The 17,111-nt window shown below is 38.5% G+C and overlaps 1 protein-coding gene across 5 annotated transcripts in view; it reads left to right on the top strand.

Moving 5' to 3' along the window:
- The window catches only part of NXPE3 (neurexophilin and PC-esterase domain family member 3), a 69,668-nt gene that overhangs the window by 37,553 nt on the left and 15,004 nt on the right, over nt 1–17,111 (top strand). For all 5 annotated transcript variants that reach the window (XM_084875469.1, XM_084875470.1, XM_084875472.1 and 2 more), the window contains exons 3-4: nt 2,678–3,432; nt 8,241–8,314. In XM_084875469.1, the coding sequence (XP_084731595.1) occupies nt 2,678–3,432; nt 8,241–8,314 (829 nt within the window). The remainder of the gene's footprint in view (nt 1–2,677; nt 3,433–8,240; nt 8,315–17,111) is intronic.

The following is a 17,111-nucleotide window of genomic DNA, read 5'->3' as shown; positions in this document are numbered from 1 at the left end:
CAGCCAACCTTCAGCAGCCTCTCCCTCTGGTGGACCAACCTCCCATGGCTCCTATCCCTATAGTCAGCCAGCCCTAATGGGCTCTGATCTCAGCCATGCTGAGGGACCCCACTCATACATGAATTTGTGCACTAGGCTTCTAGTGATTTATAAAGACAAACATTTGCAATAGAAAGGGAGCATTAACTTTGAAGTATTGCCCCACAAAGAATTCCATTCTGTATTAAAAATTGTGTTCAGTTATTATTATATTTTGAATTTCATAAGTAAAAGTTTTGTGGAAGAAAATGAGAGTTAAGATAATAAGAGTCCAAGAAGATCATTAAAACTTCTCTTGTGTTTTGGGAGTAATTTTAGCTTGTGTGGGATTATTTTTATATTGTAAAGTATTTTGAAATGGTTTGGCATGGATGGGGAGCCCGAGCCTTATTTAAGTGATAACAGGTAATATTAGCTGTTGAAGAGAGTAATTTTTGCTTTGTTGTTACTGTTCTGTTTTTGTTTGTTTGTTTTTGTTTTTTGTCTTTTTTTTCCCCCCTCTTGCAATTTAACTCAGCTGTTGCATGGGTTAAGTACTAAAAAAAGTTATGCAACAATTTGCAATGTATATGTGTGGGAGATTTGTTCTTCAGCTTTTGAATATTGTGTTCCCATTTTTCATTCTTTTTTCCTCTTTGCTTTTTAGTTTTAGAAGTTTCTGTGGACATAGCCTCAAGCTCAGAGATTCTTTCCGCAGATGAGCCCTTTATAGTGTTTCTGAGCTCTGGCATTTCTTTTAAATTTAAAATTTTTATTTTAAAGACATTATATCCTAGAGAAGTTTTATGCTTGCAATGAAATAGAGAGGAAGTGTTTTGTGCCAGTCTCAGTTTTTGATAACCAGTGTTGTGGCTGGGCTGGCCTTGTGGCTCTTATGATTTCAGGACACAGCAATAACCATCATGAAACTTGGAAAAAAAGAACAAGGTTTATTATTCATAAGTCACAGAGGACAGGGGTATATTGTATGTCTGGCCCCATACAGTGAGGTTGTGGGTAGAGAAAGAGAGGGACTATGGACCTGGGGTTCTACTTTTATTGGTGTCAAGGGTGGGCTGCGAGGGTCTAGCACTTTTTATTGGTGAATTCAAAACATAAGAGTGAGAATTTAAAGTGTGGAAAGAGGAAAGAAGTGACCCAAATAGTTATCTAAATCAAAGATCGGAGGCTGGGGAGAAGCAAGGCTGTGTGTGTGTGTGTGTGTGTGTGTGTGTGTGTGTGTGTGTGTTTAGATAGCCATCTTTGAAGTGGATGCCTCTTTAAAATGCCTGGTCAATTAAATTTGAAGTCAGGCTCTTATATTACAAAAAAAGTAAAGGAAAAACCAACTGGCAGGGTTTACCCAACAGAAAGATTACAGGTATTTCCCATATGCTCCCTGCCCCCATACATGCATAGCCTTCTCCATTATTATCATTTTTTAAATTATTTATTTATTATTATTATTATTATTATTATTTATTTTATTATTTATTTATTTATTTATTTTTTACCAAGAATGAACCTCCATTGATACATTATAATCATCCAAAGTCTATTGTTTACCTTAGAGTTCACTCCTGGTATTATACATTCTGAGGGTTTGGACAACTGATAATGACATGCGTCAATCATTATAATAACATACGTACGGAGTATTTTGTCTGCCCTAAAAATCCTCTCTGCTCTGTCTAGTATTTCTTTTTGATTCTTTCTTGGAATTTCCATTTTTGTTTTTACATTGCCCATCTGTTTTCGCATTCTGTCTGCTTTTTCCATTAGAGCCCTTAGCACAAGCATGTCAAACTCAAAAGCTAACACGGGCCAAATAAACAAGACATGCGGCCAATGGGCTGTGAGTTTGACATGCTTGCCTTAACATATGAATCATAGTTGATTTAAGTAACTGATCTGATTATTCCAACATCCCTTCTGTACCTGAATCTGTTTCTCATGCTTGATATGTCTGTGTCTTTTTTGCCTTTTAGTATAAGCTCATAATTTTTTTATTGAAAGCTGGACATGATGTACTGGGGAAACTCCTACAAATAGGCTTTTAGTGGAGTGGTGGTAAGGTGCGGAGGAGGTGAAGCATTTTAGAATCCTGCGATTAAATCTCAGTCAGTCAGTGAGCCTGTGCCTCTGGGCTGTGAACTTAACAGTGCTTCTCAGCCCTCCCCACACTCCTTAAGTTGGACAGAATGGTTAGAATGGTCTGGAGTTGGGCATGTCCCTTATCCAGGTTTGGTTAGGCTCTGAGAAAACCCCAGTGGGTTAGCCTCTAGTATAATAAAATAGTTTCTCTTGAGGTCAGGCCTTGATAAGAACACAGTGCTCTGGTTGGTACATTTCAGAATGATACCTTTTCACTTCTTTTGGAAGCACAGAGGGGGTTTTTCTCCAGTATTTACTTTTGAACCCGATTGAGCTCCTGGAGGTAAACCTCACAGAAGTGTGGGGATCCCTCCATGACTGTTCCTCATTTTGATTTCATTATGTTACAGTAACATAGCCCTGTGCAACTAGTGAGCTTTGCTTTTTGAAACAGTGTCATCCCACGTAGTTATATTAAAATTTAAACTGAAGTAGAGATTTATTTGGTTCAATATAACGACATTTATTGTAGCGATGGTTTCTGAGTTTGTGCTTTTCTTTCCAGTATTTGGACCGTGAGACTGTCTCAGCCACATTCATCGACAGCAGTGGACAGTTTGTTTCCTCTCAGGTGGTAGGAACTAGCCGGAACCCTTACTGCGACTATGAACACCAGGCTCTGTCCAGCCAGGAGCGCGTGGAGGAGGACTCCCTGCTGACCGCCTTACAGTGGCAGATACCTGACGTGGGCCCTGTCCCCTTTTTGAAGAGCAGCGACCCTTCTTCCAGCTACTTTGTCATCTTGAACTCTGCGGACTTCTTCAAGGTGGGAAGCCAGCTAGAGGTGCTGGTTCATGTGCAGGATTTTCAAAGACAGCCCAAGAAATATGGTGGAGACTACCTGCAGGCCAGAATCCACTCCCCTAAGCTGCAGGCAGGGGCTGTGGGCAGAGTGGTGGACTACCAGAATGGGTTTTACAAGGTCTTTTTCACTTTGCTCTGGCCGGGCAGAGTTAAAGTGTCCGTATCTCTGGTCCACCCCAGCGAAGGGATCAGAGTCCTTCAGCACCTCCAGGAAGAGAAGCCAGACAGGGTCTATTTCAAGAGTCTCTTTCGTTCGGGAAGAATTTCTGAAACCACCGAGTGCAACGTGTGTCTTCCTCGGATCCTGCCCCTGTGTAACTTTACAGATCTGTACACCGGAGAGCCCTGGTTCTGCTTCAAGCCAAAGAAGCTCCCTTGCAGCAGCAGAATTAACCATTTCAAAGGTGGCTACCAGAAGGGCCTCCTGACCGCTGCAGAGAGTGCTTTTTTCCAGAGGTACAAGCTTCCTGTCCGGGGGGTGACCTAAGAGTCCCTTTTCGCTGTCTTTGTCCCCCTTAGGACACATTGTCACACTGGGGAGGAGTTCTTGTTTTGATTATGTGCTACTTACATCCTCTGAACTTGGCCCAATTCAGGAGCGGTGGTGAATAAGAAAGTAAACATAGATTTATGCTTTGTGATTGGTTTTTTAAAAGTGAAGCTTAGCGTTTATTTCAGTTCAAATTAAAGACTGTTGACCCTTGATTTTTCATTTTTTACCCTCATATTTATGATTCATTTCAGAACTGGGTAGCACATCTATAGCTCTATAAGCAAGATCATTAATAGGACATATACAAATCATCCAAGAACAGGGCTGATAAGAGGACTTATAGTCAGGCCAGTGTTTTAGCTTCATGTCTAGTAAACTAAAATAACATTTTAAAGCTTTTTAAAATTCATCTCCCAAGGATATGTGTTCTTTATAAATGGATTTTTAGAGAGAGGAAGGGGGAGAGAGAGAGAAAAAGAGAGAAACATCAATTGAGAGGGAAACATTGATCAGTTGCCTCTCATAGGCTTCCCTACCTGGATTGAACCTGCAACTTAGATATGTGTCCTGACCAGGAATCGAACCTGCACCCTTTCAGTGTATGAGATGATGCTCCAACCAACTGAGCCACTGGCCAGGGTTAAACTAAAATAATTTGAAGTGACATATCAGTTGTTAAAATCATATAAACATTTATTAATAGGAAGAAGACTATGAATATAGCCACATTACTGGGTTAATTTAATGATGAACATGGGAAGTCAGGAAATACCACAGCAAACTATATATTTTAAGTTAACAGTTTTATATTTTTGAGCGTAAATATAAAACTTTTTTAAAAAAATATTTTATTGATTTTTTACAGAGAGGAAGGGAGAGAGACAGAGAGCTAGAAACGTCGATGAGAGAGAAACATCGACCTGCTGCCTCCTGCACACCCCCCACCGGGGATGTGCCCGCAACCAAGGTACATGCCCTTGACTGAAATCGAACCTGGGACCTTTCAGTCCGCAGACCGACGCTCTATCCACTGAGCCAAACCGGTTTCGGCAAATATAAAACTTTTTTAGCATAATGATTAATATATGTACTAATGTGTAGAATGGAATGCATTATTCATAATAATTAGTATGAATTAAAATTTATATTTTCTTCAACATTCTATGTAGTGCTGAAATAAAACAATATTTCTAAGATATAAAAAGTTATAAAAGCTAATGATCAAAATTATAATTATTTGAAAGAATAAATTTTTTTAAATATTAATGAAACATATACTTTTTAAACATTTTTTGGTAAAGAGATATTTTTGTTGATTAGATTGAACACCCTGAAACATTTTATATTTTATGTCCAGTCATTACTTGATGTGGTAAAATTTCCTACCAAAAGGTATGTGGTCTATAAGAGTTTCTTCTGGAGTCTGCTCTGCTCCTAAGTTTGCTCACACATTTGATGGACTCATGCTATGCTTTTAGAAGGCCAGTAGAGGGAGCACTACTCAATGTATTTATTATGCTGGCTTTAAGAAGTGCAAAAAAACTTTAGCTTTAGTTTTAATCCCGTGTTCTATCTCAGACATGCTATTTATTGATAACTATAAACAAATTATTTTATTTCTGTGCACTTTTTGTCTGTGAATGAAAACTGCTCATTTATGAGTTATCTTGTCAATCTATTTAGTGGCCTAACAGAGGAGAAAGCACAGTTTATAATTTATTCGGATTCCAGATGAGAGAAAGGTTAGAGAATGAAATTAGTGTCAAATTTAAAATATGTCTAACATAAATATTACCAGTAAAACAAACAAACAAACAAACAATACATCTGTGAATCTAGAAGGATAAAATAATATTTGTCCCTGCCCTTTCTTGCAAATTTAGGGTGAGGCTGGCTGATGGCATTTTGCAGTAGAATCATTAAGAAATTCTACTTGCCCTAGCCTGTTTGGCTCAGTGGATAGAAGCATCAGCCTTCAGACAGAAAGGTTCAGGGTTTGATTCCAATCAAGGGTATATGCCTGGGTTGGGGGCTCAATCCCCAATAGGGGGGTGTGCCGGAGACAGCTGATCAGTGATTCTTTCTCATCATTGATGTTCCTATTTCTCTCCCTCTTCCTTACTCTCTGAAATCAATAAAAATATATTTTAAAAAAAGAAATTCTACTTACCTGGGATTTTGCTGGAAAAATTATTTAAGATGGCGTGCCAAATATTTGACAGAGTCCTGATACGAATTTTATTTTTTGCATTGTTTACCCTGTTAAAATTCTGAAACTTTGTACCAGACTAACTGAAAGAGAAAGATTGAAATTGATCACTTGAAAGATCTTTGTGTATACTGTTTTGAACTTATGGCCTGAATATGGTAAGCTGATAGCCATATTTTACTTCTCTTCTTGGTGGCTCATAATGTTGCTTAATTCAGAAAGGATTAAGAAACTTAATCTTGGTCTTAGGGTTCCTAAACGATGGATAAATAAGGTGAGCTAATGCTTGTTTTTTACTGTTAAGGAAAAAATAGTATTGGTTTTGGAAAAACAGCAACAATACTTTGCTTGGAAGATCCTATTAATACAAGGGAAAATCTTTTGAAAAAATGAAATTATCACATACAAAGCTTCCCTTTATTATAGCATGATTTGTAATTCTTTTTTTTTTTACTTTGTATTAAAAAGGCTTCAAATCTTTAGAAACTGCAAGAATAACAATGAGCATCCTTATATCTTTAACTTAGATTTATCACTGTTAATGCTTTACCACAAATGTTATCTCTCTCTTTCCCTCTGTATGTGTGTTTATATGTGTATATCTATGTATAATTTTTCCACCCAGACCATTTGAGAGTAAGCTCAAAACATCATGGCACTGAATTCCATGAATATGCATCTCTTAGGAACATGGGCTTTCTCCAACATATAACCATAACACAGTTATCATACTTTGGACATTTGTCATTGATATGATACTATTATTTAATATGTAGCCCATATCCAAGTTTCTGCAGTTATCCCAATAATATGCTTCATAGCTATCTTTTTTATTTTAACTAATTGACTCAATGTTTACGTACAATGTGTTTAGTTGTCTCTTTAATCTCCTTTAATCCAGAAGAGGTCTGCAGTTTGTTTTTTTACAGTGCTAAGAATTTTGATGTCACTCTTTTGTAGAAAGTCCCTTAATTTGGATTTGCTGCTTTATTGTTTCTTTTAAAAAAAATATATATATATTATTGATTTTTTTACAGAGAAGAAAGAAGAGGGATAGAGAGTTAGAAACATCGATGAGAGAGAAACATCGATCAGCTGCCTCCTGCACACCTCCCACCGGGGATGTGCCCGCAACCCAGGTACATGCCCTTGACTAGTATCGAACCTGGGACCTTTCAGTCCGCAGGCCAACGCTCTATCCACTGAGCCAAACTGGTTTCGGCTGCTGCTTTATTGTTTTTGCATGACTAGAGTGAGTTAAGCATTTTTACAGGGAAATTGCAGAGGTAAAGTTATCTTTGTTTCCTTCCCTTAAAGTTCTAAATTCATGAACTTGATGTGTGCCCTTTTAAAAGTTGTATGCTCTCTTAAGTGTCACTTATTTAAGCTATGAAATTTTTTAAAAATATATATATTTTATTGATTTTCCACAGAGAGGAAGGGAGAGAGACAGAGAGCCAGAAACATCCATGAGAGTCATCGATCAGCTGCCTCTTGCACACCCCCTACTGAGGATGTGCCCGCAACCACGGTACATGCCCCTGATCAGAATCGAACCCGGGACCCTTCAGTCCCCAAGCTGACGCTTCATCCACTGAGCCAAACTGGTTTTGGCTTGAGCTATGAAATTTTGTTATCCTCTAATGTAACCCCCTATACATCTTTCATTGTTATTTTGTCTATCTCCCCCATTAAATGCCATTTCCATAAAGGAGGAGATGCTGTGGTGCTTGTTTACTATTATATCCCTGGCATCTAGGAGTGCCTGGCATATAGTAAAGTTTTAGAATTATTTAAAAACAAATCTCTGTTGAATTGACTTTTGATGAAACAAAAAATCATGACTGCAAGTTCCCATATCAAGAGTTTGTAAAGTTAGCCTTTTATTTTTTTAATTTGCTTTTGGTGTAAGTGTAAAAGACCTAATTATTGTGACCCAGTTTCTGGAAGAGTTCACCTGGTTTTCAATATTTTTCTCTTGGGCTCCATTCTCTCCCACTTTTCACACAGCCCTCCATCAAATGTGTTCTAAGCACAGACTCTAGACCAGGGCCTGTGCGCGTAGGTACTGAAAGAAAAAGGTGAAGGAGACACAATCTGTGTCTTCAAGGAGTTCATGTTTTAGTAAGGGGAGCAGACCCTAAAGAGCCATAGTAATGATGAACAGATACTGCATGAGCACATGTCTGGGGCCAAGAGCCTTCAGTAGGACTCCCCTCAGCTCTGGGCAAGGCCTTAGGAATCTGGCCTGTGACTTACTGCTGCACAGGCTTGCAGCCTGAGAACTAGGAACTAGGTAGTGACAACAGATATTATCAGTGTGAGCCTTCTCTGAATCTAAGCAGTGAAAAATTAATCAATTTAATTCCTATCCAGATTATAAGACCTGTTTATTTCTGGAGACCTAGTTATTAATTATTAATTGTGTTGATTAATATTTATGAGAATATTTAATCTTAATGAGCCTCTATGAAATCATACCCATTTTTTATTTGTAAATACACATATTGGAAAATAACTATTCCTGAATCTAAGTCTGTACTCTTTTTATTCCTCTTTAAGTGGTGTCAATATCAAAATGCCAATCAACTCCAGCGGACCTGATTGGGTGACTGTAGTTCCCAGGAGAAAAAAAGGTAAAAAGGAATGAGCTCTATGATTTGCTGCTTTTCTTGCTAAATGGGTTGAGGCGCTGTAGTTTCACTGATGTTACAAAACCCTTACTATCCTTTAATGTGACATGGTTTCTTCTGAGCACAATAGAAAATACTGAAAGAGCTGTTAGATTAAATTAAGTCAGTTAGACCTAATGTGCATAATCTTGACTTTTGCCACTTATACTCATGTAAATGTTGTCTTCCTCCCCACTCCTCTCTTCTTTGGCTCCTCAAGAGCCTTTAGAACTGTTCTGTCCATTATGGTAGGTATTAGCCATATGTGGCTATTTAAATGTAAATTAATTATAATTAAATAAAATTTAAAAATTAATTCTTTTTAAATTTAATTTTTTACTTAATTTTATTTCTTTCCATGTATCCCCTCTATGCCCTCTTCTACCTTTCCCCACACACACTTACCACACTTGTCCATGTCCACGAGTTCTTTAAAAAAAAGTTAGTATTTGAGTCACACATGCACAGTAGCCACATGTGGCTAGTGGCTTCCATTTTAGATAGCACTTTGTAAAGAATGTATCCATCCTTGCAGAAAATTTTGTTGGATACCACTGCTCTTGGATAGCACTGCTCCAGATATATTCAAGAAATGTGTATGCAGTTGTCATGGAAATTTCTTAAATAAAAAACATTGGGTTACTGAAAGGAAGTTGTTCTCAGCGTGTAGTCTCTGAACTGGCAGCATCAGCATTACCAGGGGACTTGCTAGAACTGCACATTCTCTGGCCCTATTTCAGAAATTGGGGGTAGGCACAGCAATCTATATTTTAACAAACCTTCCAGGTAATTCTGATCCATTGGTACAGGATAGTATTAACATTAAAAGAATGATTTTCAGAAGAGTAAGTGTATGTGTTATATTTTTACAGAGTAGATATAATTAGTTATAGTGACTTTTAGTAGAAAGAAAGGATGAACATTATTATGGAAGCTTATGCAGATGGCAGACAATTGTTTCTTGGCCTTTTGGTTATCATCAAGTGCAGACTGAAGCAATATCCTTTTAGCTGTTGAAAGCTTATATATATACTAGAAACCCGGTGCACAACATCCCAGTCGGGGAGCCCTCGGGGGATGTCTGACTGGCAGCTTAGGCCTGCCTCCCATGGGGATTGGGCAGTCGGACACCTTAGTGCTACTGTGGAGATGGGAGAGGCTCCCACCACCGCTGCTGCTCTTGCCAACTGTGAGTTCAGCTCAGGGCTTCTGGCTGAGCTGCACTCCCCGTGTGGGAGCGCACTGACCATCAGGGGGCAGCTCCTGTGTTGAGTGTCTGCCCCCTAGTGGTCAAGTGCATGTCCTAGCCACTAGTCGTTCTGCCATTTGGTTGATTTGCATATTACCCTTTCATTATGTCAGACATATATATGTACATATATGTGTATGTATATATACATGCACACACACACACACACACACACACACACACACTGCATTCCTCACACTTCCTCATCTTTGATACCTCAGGAGGCCCTGTCCCACTACCGCATCTATTCTTATTTCTGTTGTCTGGCTTGCCCTCCTTGTGATGTCTCTAGGTGTCCAGTGGGATGGTCAGTAGGAGGAGCTTTGGGTGGTATACTTCCATCTGGCAGGTCTTGAGTTTCTTCCAGCAAGTGGTTGTGGAGAGAAGGCAGGTTCAGTAGCTAGTGAGGCTTTTGAGAGATTTTTAGAGGAAGGAAGTAACCATGAATCAGTAGGAGCAGAAGAGCCTGGCTTTAAGAAAACCATTTTGGAGCATGTGCTGAACAGAAAAATGGCAGTTGCTGTTTTTCCAATGGTCTTAGGCTCTATAGCAGCGGTTCTCAACCTGTTGGTCAGGACCCACAGGTTGAGAACCACTAGCAGGGTCGCCTGAGACCATCGGAAAACAGATACTTACATTACGATTCATAACAGTAGCAAAATTAGTTATGAAGTAGCAACAAAAATAATTTTATGGTTGTGGGTCACCACAGCATGAGAAACTGTACTAAAGGGTCACAGCATTAGAAAGGTTGAGAACCACTGCCCTAAACAAAGCACTCATATCCTCCCTTTAACCCTCCCTCCCTTTGTTTCTTTATTCTGTTTTTAGATAATTTTAGACTCAAGAGTTGCAGAAATAGTCGAGTTCTCATATAACCTTTACCCAGCTTTACTTATGCTGACAACTTAAGTAACCACAGAACACTTACCAAAACTAAGAAGTTAACACCAGTACAATATTATTAACTAAGCTATAGAATTTATTTGGATTTCATCAGTTTTTCTATTAATGTCCTATTTCTGTTCCAGAATCCAGTGCAGGATCCCGCATTTCATTAAGTTGCCCTCTCTCAGTGATAGTTCCGAAGTCTTTCGTATCTTCTGGGACCTTGACCCTTTCAAAGAGCATTGGTTAGATATTTTTTAGAATATCTCTAGCTTTGGGTTTTTCTGTTGTTTCTGTATGATTCGAATGAGGTTATACATTTTTGGAAAGAGTAGCACAGAAATGATGTGGTATTCCTTTTAAGGGGTTACATGTCAATATGCATTACTAACAGCCTTAACCTTTTTTGAGGGGATACATAATACTGATATGTATCGCTAATGATGTTAACCTTAATCAGTTGGTTGAAGTGGTGTCTGCCAGGAGTCTTCACTGTAAATTTATTATTTTTATTTACTTATTTTTAAAAGTTGTTATTTGTATCTTTGTATTTATTTGGGACATACTTTGATACTCTGGTCAGCTGAATACTGACCATCCCCCCCATATCCAAATCCAAATCCTTCAGATTTTCGAATGTTAATTTATATGGCAAAATAAACTTTGCATATGTGATTAAGTTAAGATTTTGAGATCAGAAGAGATTACCTGGATTATCTGAGTGGGCTCTAAATGCAATCCCAAGTGTCCTTTTAAGAGGGAGATTTCCTACAGAAGACAAGGCAGTGTGAAGGGGGAAGCAGAGAGAGATTTGAAGGTGCCATGTTGCTGGCTTTAAGAATGGAGAAAGGAAGGGGCCATGAGCTAAAAAACACAGCTCCAGATAAGGCAAGGCCACCAATTCTTCCCTACATCTTCCTGAGAGAGCATGACTCTGCTGACACCTTGGTTTTGGCCTTGCGGTAACTGACTTTGAACTTCTGGCCTCCAAAACCGAAAGAGAATAACTTTATGTTGTTTTAAGCCACTGAATTTGTAATAATTCATTACAGCAGCCACAGGAAACTAATGCAGAGACTACATAAACGTTCCGTTTCTGCTTACACTTTCACCCAATGATTTTAGTATTCATCAGTAGATCTTGCATGTGGGAGTTATTTCTGTGGTGTTCTATTGATAACTTGCTACATATCTCATTCTTGAGACATTTGTTAATTGGTATTTTTTCCTTCTTTCCCATTCATTTGTCAAAATAAACTCATGACTATTTATTTCACTCTTTGGGTTATAATTCAGTTCAATATCTTTTTAAAATATTTTGGCAATTAGGAACTTTTTTGGTTTGTCTTCTGTGTCCTTTTGACCTGCTCTTGTCATTTTCTTGTTTGTTTACTGATGACTTTCTTCCTGGCACAACAAGTTATTTCAGGCCCATCTTGTATTTTTTTTTTTTTGTCCTGGCCTTAGAAGAGTTCACAGTCTTTCTCCTTTTATTATTTCACCTACGAACCTTATATTTTGGAGGGGTTCTTTTCCCCTATGAAATTTTGTTAAATATGTATTAGTTCAATGATTTGCCTACAAGGCAAAATTATTCTAAGGTGCATATTTAGAGTTTGGTGGACTATTTGAGATGCCAGTGCTAGCTCTGTGCATGGGTGTAACTCCAGTCAAAAGCAAAGCAACACACCTTTTAATTAGACTAGACAAACTCATTAGTCAACAGAGCCAAATATCAACAGTACGATTGAAATTCTTTTGAGAGCCAAATATTTTTTTTAACTTAAAACTTCTTCTAACGCCACTTCTTCAAAATAGACTCGCCCAGGCCGTGGTATTTTGTGGAAGAGCCACACTCAAGGGGCCAAAGAGCCACAGTTTGACGACCATGGAACTAGACTACCTTATCAAGGGCAAGCATCTAGTTTCTGACAGGCTTTCCCAGTGTCCCAATTACTGTTGAATTTTTGTAAGCAGCACTTGAGATCCCCAGACTATCATAGGCTCATAACTTAGGAATCTTGATGGCTTCTAACTTTACCAACAACTAAACTTGAACTCATAGTTTTTGAGCAGTTTACTTACAGTTTAGGATAGGACTAGGTCTAATATTAGCAGAATAAATGTTAACATCTTTATAGCTCTTTAATGTTTTTCTTTATCTATTGAAATATTTCTTATACATAATAGAGCACACATCATATAGTTTTGCATTTGTATATATCTTTGTAACCTGGCTAGGCCAAATTCTGAAGTGACTCCCAGTGATCCATGCCCTTATTAATCCCTTTTATATTTGGAATATTAACCCTTTATCAGATATATCTTGCCAGATATGTTCTCCCATTCAGTGGGGCTCCCTTTTCATTTTATTGATGATTTCTTTTGCTGTGCAGAAGCTTTTTATTTTTATGTAATCCGATTTGTTTATTTTTGCCTTAGTTTCCTTTGCCCTAGGACTGTGGCCAGCAGATTGAGGTTCTCGAGTGGTGGTTGGCCGCTCTGTTGACGAATGAGTTTGCTGACCCTGACATAGACTCTTGATTCCAATAATTACAGGCTGTTGTGATTAAGCCCTTATCCCAGTGGTCGGCAAACTCGTTCGTCAACAGAGCGGCAATCCGCGCCCCATGAGCCGCATGTGGCTTGCAAGCCTCAGTTTGCCAACTACTATTATCGCTTCTCGGCCTTTTGGCTAAGATCAAGTGTAGTTTGCCAACTACTGCCCTAGGAGATGTATCCCCAAGCATATTGTTACTAGAGGTGTCTGAGATTTTGCTGCCTATGGTTTCTTCTAGGATTTTAATGTTTTCATGACTTACATTTAAGTCTTTTATCCATTTTTAGTTTACCCTTGTGTAGGGTATAAGTTGGTAATCTAACTTCATTTTTTTTGCGTGTATCTGTCCAATTTTCTCAACACAATTTATTGAAGAGACTGTCTTTACTTCATTGTATGTTCTTGCCTCCTTTGTCAAATATTAATTGAGTGTAATATCTTTGGTCAATTTTTGGGTTCTCTGTTCGGTTCCATTAACCTATATGCCTGTTCTTGTGCCAGTACCAGGCTATTTTGATTGCAGTGGCTTTGTAGTATAACTTGCTATCTGGTATTGAGATCCCTCCAACTTTGTTCTTCTTTCTCAAGATTGCTACAGCTATTCAGGAACTTTTATGGTTCCATGTACATTTTGTAGTGTTTGTTGTAGTTCTTGAAATATCCCATTGGTATTTTAATAGGGATTTCATTGAATCTATAGATTGCCTTTGGGTAGAATGTACATTTTAATTTTACCAATCCATGAACCAGGGCTTTTGTTTTCTGGGATGGGATTTTTTTTTTTTTTAATTACTACTTCAATTTCACCACTTGTTATTGGTCTATTCTGGTTTTCTGATTCATCCTGATTCAGTTTTGGGAGATTGTAATTTTCTAGGAATTTGTCCATTTCATCCACATTTTCCAGCTTGTTGGCATATAGTTGTTCATAGTATTTTCTTACAATCCTTTGTATTTCTGTGGTGTCAGTAGTTAACTTCCTCACTTTCATTTCTGATTTTATTTGTTTGAGTCCTCTCTCTTCGTTTCTTGATGAGTCTGGCTAAGGGTTCATCAATCTTGTTTATCTTTTCAAAGAACCAGCACTTGGTTTCATTGTATTTTGTATTGTTTTTTTCAGTCTCCATGCCATTTACTTCTGCTTGAATCTTTATTATTTTCTCCCTCCTACTTATTCTGGGTTTCTCTTGGTGTTCTCCTTCCAATTATTTAAGTTGTAGGGTTAAATAATTCATTATTAATTTTCCTTGTTTTTTAAGATAGGCCTGTAGTGCTATTATCTTCCCTCTTAGGGCTGCCTTTGCTGTATCCCAGAAATTTTGTGTTGTGTGTTCATTTTCATTTGTTTCCAGGAAGTTTTTTATTTCTTTATCTCATTGGTAACTTATTCATTGTTTAATAACATGCTATTTAGCCTCCATGTGTTTTAATATTTTTGAGTGTTTTTACTATAGTTGATTTCTAATTTAATTCCCTTGTGATCTGAGATGTTTGATATTGATTTCATTCTTATTGAACTTGTAGAGACTTTTTTGGTGTCCTAACATGTGGCCTGTCTTTGATAATGACCTATATGCACTTGAGAAGAATGTATTTTCTGCAGCTTTGGGGTGAAATGTTCTATAAACGTCAATTACATCCATCTGATACAGTGTGTCATTTAGAGTCACTGTTTCCTTGTTAAGTTTTATCTGTAAGATCTCTCCATTGAAGTCAGTAGGGTATTAAATTTCCCCACCTGGACTGTATTGTTCCCGATCTCTACCTTAAAGTCCTCTAGAAGTTCTTTTATATTTTAGGTGCTCCTATATTGGATGTATATGTGTTTACCTGGGTTATATGCTATTATTGGATCATTCCCTTTAGTGTTATACTAGAGGCCTGGTGCACGACATTCCTGCACTCAGTGGGGGTGGGGGAAAGAGGAGGTCCATCAGCCTGGCCTGTGCCCTTTCACATTTTGGGAGCCCTTGGAGGATGTCCAACTGACAGCTTAGGTCTGCTCCCCACCCTATTGGATGGAAGGGTCTGTAGTATGAGGGAATGACTAAGCACAGGAAACTGAAGTGTCTGCCTTCAACCCTTGCTTCTGCTCACACCTCTGTAGTTTACCCTCTCTCTTTCTAAGCTCAAGGTCAGTGGCTGTACTCGAAATTTTGTGGATTGGCCTTTGATAAGGGTCAATCAGCAGCCTCTCCCTGGCAGATAGCAACACTGCTGCTTTTCACAGCCAGATGTTGTATGGGCACCTTTCTCAGTTCTGGTGCTCTGGATTGTGGGGCCAAACTTGGGGTTTAGACCCCAGTGTTCTCATTGGAATCCCCACAGGTGAGATATCCCTGTGGAACTTCAGCTATTGTCTGTGGGAGCCTGGCCAGCCCTTTCACGCCTCTGACCTCTCTATCAGTCTCTGTGTGGTGTCTGCCTTCCGTCCTTTGCTTTTTTTTTTTTTTTTTTACCTTTAAGAGATATTTGGACTAATGATTCTCTGAGGTCTTTCAACATTCCCTGTATTTGCAGGTGTTTCTTCCTATATAGTATTTTTAGCTTTCCTCCATAAGATGCTTATTAGTCTTTAGGGGACTAAAATATAAAGAACCTCCCCACACACACAAATTCCCAAAGTTTTATAGGGGGATTCAAGGGTAAATTCAAATTCAACCTATTATAACTACTTTGTACCTAGGACCTTCTCATATCCCCTGCACTTGACTGTTTGTACCTAAATAGTTTGACACACAGGCCTCATTCCTTACCTCCCTGAGATGGCACCCAAGCAATCCCATGCTCACTGTGTTCCCTGGTCAAGGAGTTACCGGGCATTTGACTCTGTTTCTTCTTTTATCTTGGCTTTCTTTCCTGTTATGAACCATGCATTCCACGGTGGCATGCCTTTACTGTTCTTTCTTCTAGAGATAATTCCAGGCCAGAAAATTAAGGATGTATATACACATGTACACATAAATATATCCCACCTTTAATTTGCACTGTGTCTCTCTCTGACTCTTTCTAGATAACTTAGGGAAATTTATCTCTCTGCTTTTCTGTCTCTTCTTTTGTCCCATTTGTGGCCCACATGTTCCTCGTTATGGCTAATGAATGATATGGGATGACACCCTTTGAAGAAAATTTAAGTCGTGGTCTATAGAGAGAAGCCAAGGCATTTAGAGAAGCAGGGACCTTGCCTGTGAATAATCAAAACCATCCCTTCTGTTTTGCATAAAGATATTTATATCTGCCCTTACAACAACCTCTGTGTAAACTCAGTTTTATCTTTTAAATTATTTTTATCCCACATGTGTAGTACACCAAGGTTTATATTATTTATTTATTTATTTATTTATTTATTTATTTATTTTTAATATATTTTATTGATTTTTTTATTTTTGCCCCCCACCCTCCCTCCCACACATCCCCTCCCTCCCCAGAGTTTTGTGTCCATTGGTTATACTTATATGCATGTATAAAAGTCCTTCGGTTGATCTATTATCTCCCCCAGATCTTCCTCCCCTCCCCGCTGTAATTTGACAGTCTACTTGTTGATTTACTGTCTCTATATCTATCTTTTGGTTCATCAGTTTATAATGCTCTTTGTTATCCACAAATGAGTGAGGTCATGTGGTGTTTCTCTTTCATTGATTGGCTTATTTCACTCAGCATGATGTTCTCCAGTTCCATCCAGTTTGCTGCAAATGATGAGAATTCCTTATTTTTTATGGCCGCATAGTATTCCATTGTGTAGATGTACCAAAGTTTTTGGATCCAATCATCTGCTGACGGACACTTAGGCTGTTTCCAAATTCTGGCTATTGTAGATTGTGCTGCTATGAACATAGGGGTGCATATATCCTTTCTGATTGGTGTTTCTAGTTTCTTGGGATATATTCCTAGAAGTGGGATTACTGGGTCAAATGGGAGTTCCATTTTCAGTTTTTTGAGGAAACTCCACACTGTTCTCCACAGTGGTTGCACCAGTCTACATTCCCACCAGCAGTGCACGAGGGTTCCTTTTTCTCCGCAACCTCGCCAACACTTGTCGTTTGTTGATTTGTTGATGTTGGCCA

The sequence above is a fragment of the Pipistrellus hanaki genome, assembly GCF_964339955.1.
Source record: "Pipistrellus hanaki genome assembly, chromosome: 2".
Lineage (NCBI taxonomy): Eukaryota > Metazoa > Chordata > Mammalia > Chiroptera > Vespertilionidae > Pipistrellus > Pipistrellus hanaki.
This window is presented reverse-complemented; position numbering and strand designations above follow the sequence as displayed.